This window comes from Pan troglodytes, chromosome 4 (genome assembly GCF_028858775.2).
Source record: "Pan troglodytes isolate AG18354 chromosome 4, NHGRI_mPanTro3-v2.0_pri, whole genome shotgun sequence".
NCBI lineage: Eukaryota > Metazoa > Chordata > Mammalia > Primates > Hominidae > Pan > Pan troglodytes.
In genome coordinates this window covers 129,482,300-129,495,865 of record NC_072402.2, presented here as the reverse complement: position 1 = coordinate 129,495,865, position 13,566 = coordinate 129,482,300, and the positions used below count along the sequence as shown (strand labels likewise).

At 36.7% G+C, this 13,566-nt stretch overlaps 1 protein-coding gene across 7 annotated transcripts in view; it reads left to right on the top strand.

The window, feature by feature from the left end:
* Positions 1-13,566, top strand: part of FNIP1 (folliculin interacting protein 1) — a 149,147-nt gene that overhangs the window by 67,496 nt on the left and 68,085 nt on the right. For 4 of the 7 annotated variants that reach the window (XM_003339105.5, XM_003339104.5, XM_016953734.4 and 1 more), the window contains 3 exons: positions 9,213-9,313; positions 9,570-9,644; positions 11,974-12,065. In XM_003339105.5, the coding sequence (XP_003339153.1) occupies positions 9,213-9,313; positions 9,570-9,644; positions 11,974-12,065 (268 nt within the window). The remainder of the gene's footprint in view (positions 1-9,212; positions 9,314-9,569; positions 9,645-11,973; positions 12,066-13,566) is intronic. The other 3 variants (XM_054685151.2, XM_016953733.4, XM_063810611.1) reach the window with 1 other exon arrangement.

The following is a 13,566-nucleotide window of genomic DNA, read 5'->3' as shown; positions in this document are numbered from 1 at the left end:
TAACCCAATGCAAGGAAGCTAAGAACCTGGAAAAAAGGTTAGATGAATTGCTAACTGGAATAACCAGTTTAGAGAAGAACATGAATGACCTGATGGAGCTGAAAAACACAGTACGAGAACTTCATGAAGCATACGCAAGCCATCAATAGCTGAATCAATCAAGCGGAAGAAAGGATATCAGAGATTGAAGATCAACTTAATGACATAAAGCATGAAGACAGAATTAGAGAAAAAAGAATGAAAAGGAAGAAACAAAGCCTCCAAGAAATATGGGACTATGTGAAAAGACCAAACCTGTGTTTGATTGGTGTACCTAAAAGTGACAGGGAGAATGGAACCAAGTTGGAAAACACTCTTAAGGATATTATCCACGAGAACTTTCCCAACATAGCAAGACAGGCTAACATTAAAATTCAGGAAATACAGAGAACACAACAAAGATACTGCTCGAGAAGAGCAACCCCAAGACACATAATTGTCAGATTCACCAAGGTTGAAATGAAGGAAAAAATGTTAAGGGCAGCTGGAGAGAAACATTGGGTTATACACAAAGGAAAGTCCATCAGACTAACAGTGGATCTCTCTGCAGAAACTCTAAAGCCAGAAGAGAGTGGGGGACCAATATTCAGCATTCTTAAAGAAAAGAATTTTCAGCTCAGAATTTCATATCCAGCCAAACTAAGCTTCATAAGCGAAGGAGAAATGAAATCCTTTCCAGAGAAGCAAATGCTGAGAGACTTTGTCACCATCAGGCTTGCCTTACAAGAGCTCCTGAAGGAAGCACTAAATATGGCAAGGAAAAACGGTAACAGCCACTGCAAAAACATATGAAATTGTAAACACTGTTGACACTAAGAAGAAACAGCATGAACAAACAGGCAAAATAACCAGCTAGCATCATAATGACAGGATCAAATCCACACATAACAATATTAACCTTAAATATAAATGGGCTAAATGCCCCTGTTAAGAGACACAGACTGGCAAATTGGATAACGAGTCAAGACCCATGAGTGTGCTGTATTCAGGAGACCCATCTCATCTGCAAAGATACACATAGGCTCAAAATAAAAGGATAGAGGAATATTTACCAAGCAAATGGAAAGCAAAAAAAAGCAGGGGTAGCAATCCTAGTCTTTGATAAAACAGACTTTAAACCAGCAAAGATATTAAAGAAAAACAAAAAGACAAAGAAGGGCATTACATAATGGTAAAGGAATCAATGCAACAATAGGGATCAATGTAACAAGAAGAGCTAACTATTGTAAGTATATATGCACCCAGTACAAGAGCACCCAGATTCATAAAGCAAGTTCTTAAAGACCTACAAAGAAACTGAGACTCCCACACAATAATAGTGGGAGACTTTAACACCCCACTGTCAATATTAGACTGATCAACAAGACAGAAAATTAACAAGGATGTACAGGACTTGAACTCAGCTCTGGACCAAGCAGACCTAATAGACATCTGCAGAACTCTCCACCCCAAATAAACAGAATATACATTCTTCTCAGCAACACATCACACTTATTCTAAAATTGACCACATAATTGGAAGTAAAACACTCCTCAGCAAATGCAAAAGAACGGAAATCATAACAAACAGTCTCTCAGACCAAAGTGCAATCAAATTAGAATTCAGGATTAAGAAACTCACTCAAACTGCACAACTACTTAGAAACTGAACAACCTGCTCCTGAATGACTACTGGGTAAATAACAAACTGAAGGCAGAAATAAGTAAGTTTGAACAAAGACACACCATACCAGAATCTCTGAGACACAGCTAAAGCAGTGTTTAGAGGGAAATTTATAGCACTAAATGCCCACAGGAGAAAGCGGGAAAGATCTAAAATTGACACCCTAACATCATAATTAAAAGAACTAGAGAAGCAAAAGCAAACAAATTCAAAAGCTAGCAGAAGACAAGAAATAACTAAGATGAGAGCAGAACTGAAGGAGATAGAGACCCAAAAAACCCTTCAAAAAATCAATGAATCCAGGAGCTGGTTTTTTGAAAAGATTAACAAAATAGACCACTAGCCAGATTAGTAAAGAAGAAAAGAGAGAAGAATCAAATAAACACAATAAGAAACGTGTTGATCCCACAGAAATACAAACTACTATCATAGAATACAATAAACACCTCTACACAAATAAACTAGAAAATCTAGAAGAAATGGATAAATTCCTGGACACATACACCATCCCAAGACTAAACCAGGAAGAAGTCAAATCCCTAAATAGACCAATAACAAGTTCTGAAATTGAGGCAGTAATTAATGGCCTGCCAACCAAAAAAAGTCCAGGACCAGACTGATTCACAGCCAAATTCTACCAGAGGTACAACGAGGAGCTGGTGCCATTCCTTCTGAAACTATTCCAATCAATAGAAAAAAAGGAAATCCTTCCTAACTCATTTTATGAGGCCAACATCATCCTGATACCAAAACCTAGCAGAGACACAACAAAAAAAGAAAATTTCAGGCCAGTATCCCTGATGAACATCAATGGGAAAATCCTCAATAAAATACTGGCCAACTGAATCCAGCAGCACACCAAAAAGCCTATCCACCACGATCAGGTCGCCTTTGTCCCTGGGATGCAAGGCTGGTTCAACATATGCAAATCAATGAATGTAATCCATCACGTGAACAGAACCAATGACAAAAATCACATGATTATCTCAGATGCAGAAAAGGTCTTCGATAAAATTCAACACCCTATCATGCTAAAAACTCTCAATAAACTAGGTATTGATGGAATATATCTCAAAATAATAAGAGCTATTTATGACAAACCCATAGCCAGTATCATCCCGAATGGGCAAACGCTGGAAGCATTCCCTTTGAAAACCAGCACAAGATAAGGATATCCTCTCTCACCACTCCTATTCAACATAGTATTGGAAGTTCTGTCCAGGGCAATCAGGCAAGAGAAATAAATAAAGGGTATTCAAATAGGAAGAGAGGAAGTCAAATTGTTCCTGTTTGCAGATGACATGATTGTATATTTAGAAAACCCCATTGTCTCAGGCCAAAATCTCCTTAAGCTGTTAAGCAACTTCAGCAAAGTCTCAAGATACAAAATCAATGTGCAAAAATCACAAGCATTCCTATACACCAGTAATAGACAAACAGCCAAATCATGAGTGAACTCCCATTCACAATTGCTACAAAGAAAATAAAGTACCTAGGAATCCAACTTACAAGGGATGTGAAGGACCTCTTCAAGGAGAACTACAAACCACTGCTCAAGGAAAAAGAGAGGATACAAACAAATGGAAGAACATTTCATGCTTATGGATAGGAAGAATCAGTATCGTGAAAATGGCTATCATGCCTATAGTAATTTATAGATTCAATGCTATCCCCATCAATCTACCATTGATTTTCTTCACAGAATTAGAAAAAACTACTTTAAATTTCATATGGAACCAAAAAAGAGCCTGTATAGCCAAGAAAATCCTAAGCCAAAAGAACAAAGCTGGAGGCATCACGCTACCTGACTTCAAACTATACCACAAGGCTACAGTAAGCAAAACAGCATGGTACTGGTACCAAAACAGATACATAGACCAATGGAACAGAACAGAGGCCTCAGAAATAATGCCACACATCAACAACCATCTGATCTTTGACAAACCTGACAAAAACAAGCAATGGGGAAAGGATTCCCTATTTAATAAATGGTGTTGGGAAAACTGGCTAGCCATATGCAGAAAACTGAAACTGGATCCCTTCCTTACACCTTATACAAAAATCAATTCAAGATGGATTAAAGACTTAAATGTAAGACCTAAAACCATAAAAACCCTAGAAGAAAACCTATGCAATACCATTCAGGACATAGGCATAGGCAAAGACTTTATGACTAAAACAGCAAAAGCAATGGCAACAAAAGCCAAAATTGACAAATGGGATCTAATTAAAGAGCTTCTGCACAGCAAAAGAAACTGTCATCAGAGTCAACAGGCAACCTGCAGAATGGGAGAAAACTTTTGCAATTAGCCCATCTGACAAAGGGCTAATATCCAGAATCTATAAGGAACTTAAACAAATTTACAAGAAACAAACAACCCCATCAAAAAGTAGGTGAAGGATATAAACAGACACTTCTCAAAAGAAGACATTTATGCGGCCAACAAACATGAAAAAAAAAGCTCTTTATCACTGGTCACCAGAGAAATGCAAATCAAAACCATGATGAGATAAGCATCTCACGCCAGTTAGAGTGGCAGTCATTAAAAAGTCAGGAAACAAAAGATGCTGGATAGGATGTGGAGAAATAGGAACACTTTTACACTGTTGGTGGGAGTGTAAATTAGTTCAACCATTATGGAAGACAGTGTGCCAATTCCTCCAGGATCTAGATCCAGAAATACCAGTTGACCCAGCAATCCCATTACTGGGTATGTACCCAAAGGATTATAAATCATTCTAGTTTAAAGACACATGGATATGTATGTTTATTGCAGCACTATTCACAATAGCAAAGACTTGGAACCAACCCAAATGTCCATCAATGATAGACTGGATAAAGAAAATGTGGCACATATACACTATGGAATACTGTGCAGCCATAAAAAAGAATGAGTTCGTGTCCTTTGCAGGGACGTGGATGAAGCTGGAAACCATCATTCTCAGCAAAATAACACAAGAACAGAAAACCAGCACTGCATGTTCTCACTCATAAGTGGGAGTTGTACAGTGAAAACACATGGTCACAGGGAGGGAAACATCACACACCAGGACCTATTGGGGGGTGGGGGGCTAGGGGAGGGATAGCATTAGGAAAAATACCTAATGTAGATGACAGGTTGATGGATGCAGCAAACCACCATGGCACTTTTATACCTATGTAACAAGCCTGCACATTCTGCACATGTATCCCAGAACTAAAAAGCATAATAATAATTTTTTTTTTAATGTATATAATTTCAGGTAAGTGGAACATTGTCTTTGAGTTACACAGGGTTTAACAGATTATTAGCTTCCAGGAATGAGTACTTAGAATAGACCTTTTAAATAAGGGATTTTAAAATAGACAATAATGATAATAGCATCCTTTTAATTATAAGCTTCATTGTAGATTATGTCACATTAAAATACTTACCTTGCCAGTCACATTCATGGTAACTATTTAGTATATGTTAGAACGGACAAAGAGAACCTTAGTAGTAAACTATATGGTGTCATAAAATTCACATAGCAATTTATTAATATTTTTACTGTATTTTGCTTTCTGGGGATTATTTTATTTGTATAATAGTAAAATCTATAAATAAATGCCTTGGTATTTAAATTTGTATAGCTTGCTTAATACAAGAAATAAGAAATTCAGTCAAAATAACAATGGAGTTAGACACATTATGGTAAAAATGAGCTTATAAGGGAAGGCTGCCATGTCTGTCATTAGCCAGAAGTAATTTAGGTTGCCAAGTAATACTGGCATTGATTTTTTAAATAGCTATTTTATCATTAAAAAAATTTTCTGCTCCTTTTCTGAAATGTTGTTCTCAGTACCCAAGCCTCTATGTCTTAAAGTAAAAATTTGATCTTAACCAAATCTCAAGAATAAATTAGTTGCTTTGTATATTAGTAACCTAGGTATGACAGAAATGACTTTTTCTTAAAAATTAACTTTGTGGGCTGGGCGAGTTAGCTCACACCTGTAATCCCAGCACTTTGGGAGGCCAAGGTAGGTGGATCACGAGGTCAAGAGATCGTTATCATCCTGGCCAAAATGGTGAATCCCTGTCTCTACTAAAAACACAAAAATTAGCTGGGTATGGTGGTGCGCACCTGTATTGCCAGCTACTCGGGATGCTGAGGCAGGAGAATTGTTTGAATCCAGGAGGCGGAGGTTGCAGTGAGCCAAGATTGTGCCATTGCACTCCAGCCTGGGCGACAAGAGCAAGACTTCATCTCAAAAAAATGTGAAACTGATATAAAGATAGCCATGTATTAAAAAATGTGTTGCTACTTGAAGGTGTCTTTTTAAAGAAAAGTACAAATATTTAAACGTGGATTATCTTAACCCTAATAATAGGACAATTTAAGATAGGTAGTAAAGAGATAAAGGAGTAAAAGAGTCACATGATAAAACAAAAAACAGTGTGCAGCTGTATATCCTGGTCTCCAGTTGTAAAATGGGGATTCTCTTCACTATATGGTTATTAGAATTTTCCTAAATATTTTAGAAACCATTTATTTTTTGATTTTATATAATTGCATCAGTTAAGAATGGTATTGGGACACTCTCTAAACAGTGGCTTAAACAAATTAGGGGTTGCGTTGCTGACATACATGATAACCCTAAAAGTGTACTATCTAGGTATGATACTGGGCTTCAAGATACCCTCAGAGACCATGGTTCCCTTATCTTTCTACTTAGAGTTAGTGTGTACTTGTTGCATTGTTGTTATAATATGACATCTCCATCTGTAGTGACTTCCATTTACATCTTACTGACCAGGCCTGTGTCAAATGCATGTAAATGAATAGTTCTGAAAATTGCTACTTCAACCATAACACTGATCTTTTAAGTATAAAAATTATTCTAAATCTCCTATCTTCAAGTGAGGCTGTGAAATGAAATTTTTTTCAGTTGTGCACATTACTGCCCTAAAACAAACTGAACTTCAAAAAATGAGGAAGAATTAGAGAATAGATACTTGGTAGGTAAAAAGTGATATTTGCCATGATATCTAAATAGTAACCAAATGGATAAGCTCAATCTTTAACTATTGTCTGACTCCTGTGAAGACAAAGAATAATGAAAGAGAATAACTTTTTAATCAGGAGGTTCTTTGGAAACAAGACATTATAATGTTTCAAGGAAGTCTTTCTCTGTCGCCCAGGCTGGAGTGCAATGGCGTGATCTCCACTCACTACAACCTCTGCCTCCTGGGCTCAAGTGATTCTCCTGCCTCAGCCTCCCGCATAGCTGGGATTACAGGTGTGCACCACCATGCCCAGCTAATTTTTTGTATTTTTAGCAGAGATGGGGTTTCACCATGTTGGCCAGGCTGGTCTTGAACTCCTGACCTTGTGATCCTCTCGCCTAAGCCTCCCAAAATGCTGGTATTACAAGCGTGATCCACCGCGCTAGCATCAAGGAAGTCTTTAAAAAAAAATTGTGGGAAGAACATGAGATCTACCCTCTTAAATTTTTAAATGTACAATGAATTGTTTTCTACATGTACAGTGTTACACTATAGATTTCTAGAGCTTATTCAAATTGCTTGACTGAAATTTAATGCCATTGATTAGTAACTCCCCATTTCCCCCTCACCCCAGCCCCTGGTAACTACCATTCTACTCTTTGATTCTGTAAATTTGGCTATTTTAAATACCTCATATAAGTGGAGTATTTATCTTATCATGCAGTATTTATCTCTTTGTGACTGGCTTATTTCATTTAGCCTAACGTCCTTAAGATTCATCCGTGTTGCGTGTTGCAGAATTTTCTTCTTTTTGAAAACTGAATAGTGTTTCATTCTATGTATTTATTATATTTCATTTATCCATGCATCTGTCAGTGGACATTTAGGGTTATTTTCACATCTTGGCTATTGTGAATAGTGCTGTAATGAATATAGGAGTGCTAACATCTCTTTGAGATCCTGATTTTAATTATTTTGGGAAAATGCCCAGAAGTGGAATTGCCAGATCACATGGTAGTTCTATTTTTAATTTTTGGAGGACTTGCCATGTTGTTTTCCATAAGTACAATACCATTTTGCATTCCTACAACAATGTGCAAGGGCTCCAGTTTTCCCACATCCTCACCACTTGTCTTTGCTTTTTTGATTATAGCCAACCTGACAGGTTTTGTGGTTTTGATTTACATTTCTCTGATTAGAAATGTTGAGCGTTTCTCCTGTATCAGTTGGTCATTTGTATGAATTCTTTGGAGAAATGTTTATTCAAGACCTTAATTGCGTTATTAGTTTTTACTATAGAGTTGTAGGGGTTTCTGGTACATTTTGAAGCCGAATCCCTTATCAGATACATGGTTTGCAAGTATGTTTTCCCATTCCATATTTTATCTTTTCCCATTCCATATTTTATCTTTTTGCCCTCTTGATTATTTTCTTTGCTGTGCAGAAACATTTTAGTTTGATGTAGTCCCACTTGTCTGTTTTTGCTGTTGTTACCTGTGCTTTGGGTGTCATATCTGTGAAATTATTGCTAAGACCAATGTCATCAAGCTTTTCTCCTGTTTTCTTCTGGGAGTTTTACAGTTTCAGGTCATACATGTAAGCCTTTAATCTATATTCAGTTGATTTTTGTGCATGATATAGGACACCAGTTTTATTCTTTCGCATGTGGATATCCAGTTTTCCCAGAAGCATTTGTTAAGGATACTATCCTGTCCCCATTGTGTATTCTTAGCACCCTTCTTGAAGATAAGTTGACTGTATACATGTAGGTTTATTTCTGGGCTGTTTGTTCTGTTCCATTGGTCTATATGTCTGTCTTAATGTCAGTACCTTACTGTTTTCACTACTGTAGCTTTGTAGTATAATTTGAAATCAGGAAGTGTAATGCCCACCAGCTTTGTTCTTTTTCAAGGTTGATTTGGCTGCTGCTTCTTGAAGAAGAAGGTTGTTGTCTTCTGTGGTTTCATGTGAATTTTAATATGTTTTTCTGTTTTTGTAAAAAATGCCATTAGGATTTTCATAGGCATAGTATTGAAACTGTAGATCACAGATATGTCTTTACAGAAATACAAAATAGATATAAATTGCCCCATTTATGGATGCTTCTTATATACAACAGGAGTAGTAAAAATTATTCTGCATATTCTTTGAATTTCACTTATTATCTATCCTGGAGAAGCATTGCGTATGCATAAGATGTGGTTAAGAATGCCTACTTTTGCATTATTGGTAATAGCAAAAATCTGGAAGTGACTTAAATGCCCGTGAGTAAAGGGAACTGGTCTGACAAACTGTAGTATTTTCATACAATAAAATATTGTACAGCTCTTAAAAGGAATTAGTCAAATTTATGTGTAACAACATGGTTACATCAAGAAAGCATTTTAAAAGGAAGAAAATCAAGTTGCAGAACAGCGTATACAGTGTAGAATTACAACTCTTAATGTAGAATAACTGTATCAAGAATTTTTAATAAAAATCAACATATGAAATAGTCATAAGCTTTTAATTAACACAGTTTGTTAATATGTGGTTATTGTTTAGGGTTCTCGGTGCTCTTCTGATGCCAATATGCTTGGAGAGATGATGTTTGGCTCAGTAGCAATGAGCTACAAAGGATCCACCTTAAAAATTCATCAGATTCGGTGAGAGGTTTTCTGATTTTTTTTTAACGAGTCCCATTTTTAGATATTTTTGTTTTTTTAGAGAGAATTTTATATGATCTTCACTCAGATTGAGCTTGTCATACTCCATTTAACATGTTCTATGGTTTTAATGCTACTTCATGGCTCTTGCAGCTATGCTGTGAAACCTCTGTGACTTACACATTTTTATTTATAATAAATCCAAAAGGTCATTATATTTTAGTTTTGGTCTCTCTCTTTCTCTTTTTCTTCATAGTTCCCCTCCACAGCTCATGCTCAGCAAAGTGTTTACTGCTCGGACTGGCAGCAGTATTTGTGGGAGTCTCAATACGTAAGTGCTTATGGATACAGGGGGAAATGTATTACTTTAGATGTGCAAAGTATGAAAACTAACAAACTGCTTTTAGGACTGCAGCACAAGTTCAGATTTTCTGTCTTTCCTTAAGTTTAAAAGTTCATGGAAGCCAGATTTCACTCTCAATTGAGTTTAGTTGAGAAACATGAGATGTGGTTTCTGTTTCTGTGAATTGCTAGAAGCAGTATCTGGAAGTAGAATGTTGAATGGATTTCCGTCTTAGGGCAACATGCTGATTTTCAGTTTTGCGGTACCACGCTGAGTTACCTGAGTTACCACAATCTGTAGGGTTGGTGCTCTTCAATTTTCAGATCCCCTACGAAATTAACCCTAAAGACAGGACTGACCTAGGTCAGCCATACTGATATTGCACATATACACTATATAATGATAGCCACCAGGGTATTACAAGCTATTAATGCAAAGATTAGAATAGTGAAGCTGAAACAAAGGCAGGCCTGGTGTCAGGATCATGGGCCATGTGCCAGAACCTAGTAAACTACTGGGGCTAAAGTTAGGCAGTGGAAGACCCCAGAGAGAGATTTTGCAGGTGCCATATCAGAGCAAGACTCATTGGCTAGTCAGAGCCCCTGGGGGTAACCCAAGGTCAAAGGCAGCAAGGAAACTACTCCAGACAACAGAAATTCTGTAGAGCCCCCATTAATTGTTAATGCCTTAAAAAGACCTGTTTGGAAGAGTTTTATTAGCTAAGTTTCTAATACCTGTAACTCTTTGGAAGGAAAGTGGGAGGTAGTCTTTTTTTTTTTTTTGAGATGGAGCCTCCCTGTGTCACCAGGCTGGAGTGCAGTGGCGCGATCTCAGCTCACTGCAACCTCTGTCCTGGGTTCAAGCGATTCTCCTGACTCAGCCTCCAGAGTAGGTGGGACTACAGGCGCAGGCCACCACGCCCGGCTGACTTTTTTTTTTTTTTTTGTATTTTTAGTAGAGACAGGGTTTCACTATGTTGGCCAGGCTGGTGTCAAACTCCTGACCTCAAGTGATCTGCCTGCCTCGGCCTCCCAAAGTGCTGGGATTACAGGCATGAGCCACCATGCCCGGCCGTGGGAGGTATCCTTTAAAATATTATGGATGCCTTAAAAAATCTTGAAGCCAAAAATACTGATTTTTAAAAGTAGAAATTAGACATCTACTAAAGTAGAAATTAAAGATTCCATGTTGGAATCACTGATGTTAGCCATAATCACCAGAGTTTTTTCACCTTTTCTAAGTTCTGATAATTCCTAAAATCTCTAGAAAGGATATTTTGCACTAAAAGCATAAAGTACTTTTATTTTTCTTATCCTGAAAGAGACACTAAAAGAAGTGATATAGGTTATTTGTAATATATTACAGTAAAGATAGTTTTTGGATATTTGCCTAATGATTTATTCTCCTCTTCTTCCTCCTAGCTTCCACCTCTCCCTAACAGATAATTAGAAAATATTTTTAGGTCTAAAATATGAGGGGAAACCTTGTTTGTAATCTAAATCAGGTTCAGCAACTTCTACTTTAAAGATCCAGATAGTAAATATTTTTTGGCGCAAAGACTTGGAACCAACCCAAATGTCCAACAGTGATAGACTGGATTAAGAAAATGTGGCGCATATACACCATGGACTACTATGCAGCCATAAAAAAGGATGAGTTCATGTCCTTTGTAGGGACATGGATGAAGCTGGAAACCATCATACTCAGCAAACTATCACAAGGACAAAAAACCAAACACCACATGTTCTCACTCATAGATGGGAGTTGAACAATGAGAACACATGGACACAGGAAGGGGGACATCACACACTGGGGCCTGTCATGGGGTGGGGTGAGGGGGGAGGGATAGCATTAGGAGATATACCTAATGTAAATGACAAGTTAATGGGTGCAGCACACCAAAATGGGACATGTATACATATGTAACAAACCTGCACATTGTGCACATGTACCCTAAAACTTAAAATATAATAATAAAAAATATATATATATATATATTTTTGGCTTTGTGAGCCAGACAATGGGTTGTAGTTTCTCAGCTCTGCTGTTGCAGCATCAAAGCATTCATACACAGTATATAAATGAATGGGCATGGCTGTGTTCCAATAAAACTTTATTTACAAAAAGAGGCAGCAGATTAGATCTGGCACTCCAGGCTATAGTTTACCAACCTCTGATTTAAATGATTATGTTAGTTAATTTGTAATGCTAATAGGAAGAAACTGTTTTTGCACTTAAAATTTCATCAGGATGTACAAAGAATTGTCCTTAAACCATAAAATGAATGTGGAATTAATTTTCTTCTCACCCTCCATAGGCTACAAGATAGTCTTGAATTCATCAATCAGGACAACAATACATTAAAGGCTGATAATAACACAGTTATTAATGGACTGCTTGGAAATATAGGTAAATGGTTCCTTTGATTTTATAAGTTTAAAAAATACTAGCAGGGTAACAAGTGTTTTTTGAAGTTATTCCTTAATAATGCTGATCTGTCATGATAACAAAGAATTTCAAATACTGTAAGTGGAAGAGGCATTTAAATTGCCAGTATGTATAACATTTATTTGGAAAACATATTTTTCATATATTTGAACACAATATTTATTTTGTATCTGATAAAGAGTACTGCTGTAGATATATCTAATTTGTCTTCATTGTTTTTCGTTGTTAAATTTGATGCATCTTTGAAAGGTGTCAGTGATAAGAAAAGCCCTTAGTAGTTCTTTTGGCTATTTCAGCTGAGGAAGACTATTACACCTTCTTCCTTCTGTCTTCCATAACCATAAAAGTTATTTTAAAATGATGCTTGTTTTTGTGACCTGTAACTCAGATGAGCAGATGTTCAAATTTGATGTTTCTTAAAAGATTTATTAGAATAACAATTTGTTTAGTACTTTGGTTAGCTGATTGTTGTTATTTAAGTACCACATTTTAAAGTGACAGACTTTCTAAAATTTCTGGTCATTTTTTCTAGACAGCTCAACTGAACTGCTGCTGTATTGCGATATTTCTGGTGCATAAAAAGCTATATAGTAGCCAAGGGAATGGGATAGCAATTAGAATAGTATTAATATTTCTTCCATTTTCTGTTTAGTAAGAACTTTTAATTATAATTAATTTTAATAAATATTTGTTATATATTAGTAGAAAAGTTTTTTCTTCCAACTTGAACTGTATGACATCCTATTATTTATTTTTTATAATTTGTCTTTATTCAAATGAGCAATCACTTATAAAACACCTATTACTGTGGGCTAGTCATAGTGTTAGGCATATACTTTATAATGTGTGTGTGTTATAGAAAAATAGAAGTTCTGCATTTTCTTAACTTGCTTGATTACTTCATTGATTTTAATAAAGGAAAAATGCGACAAAGAAATAATGAAATCTCTTTTCTTTATAATTTGATACTTTTCAAAGCTCAAGGGGCTTGTTGAAAGTTGAAAGTAATTATGGGTTTTTTTTGTTTGTTTTTGTTTTTTGATATGGAATCTCACTCTGTCACGCAGGCTGGAGTGCAGTGGCGTGATCTTAGCTCACTGCAACCTCTGCCTCCCGGGTTCAAGCGATCCTCCTGCCTCACCCTCCCAAGTAGCTGGGACTGCAGGCACGCGCCATCACACCCGGCTGATTTTTGTATTTTTAGTAGAGACAGGGTTTTGATGTGTTGGCCAGGCTGTTCTCGAACTCCTGACCGCAGGTGATCCACCCACCTCAGCCTCCCAAGGTCCTGGGATTACAGGTGTGAGCCACTGTGCCCCAGCCAAAAGGAATTCATTTTAACAACACAAATCCATTATTACTTATAAAGGTAAATTATACTATAGAGGTTAGATATACTTGTCTTCACTTTTAATATAGAGTAGAAAATCCATTTTACATACTACTGACTTTAAATAATGAG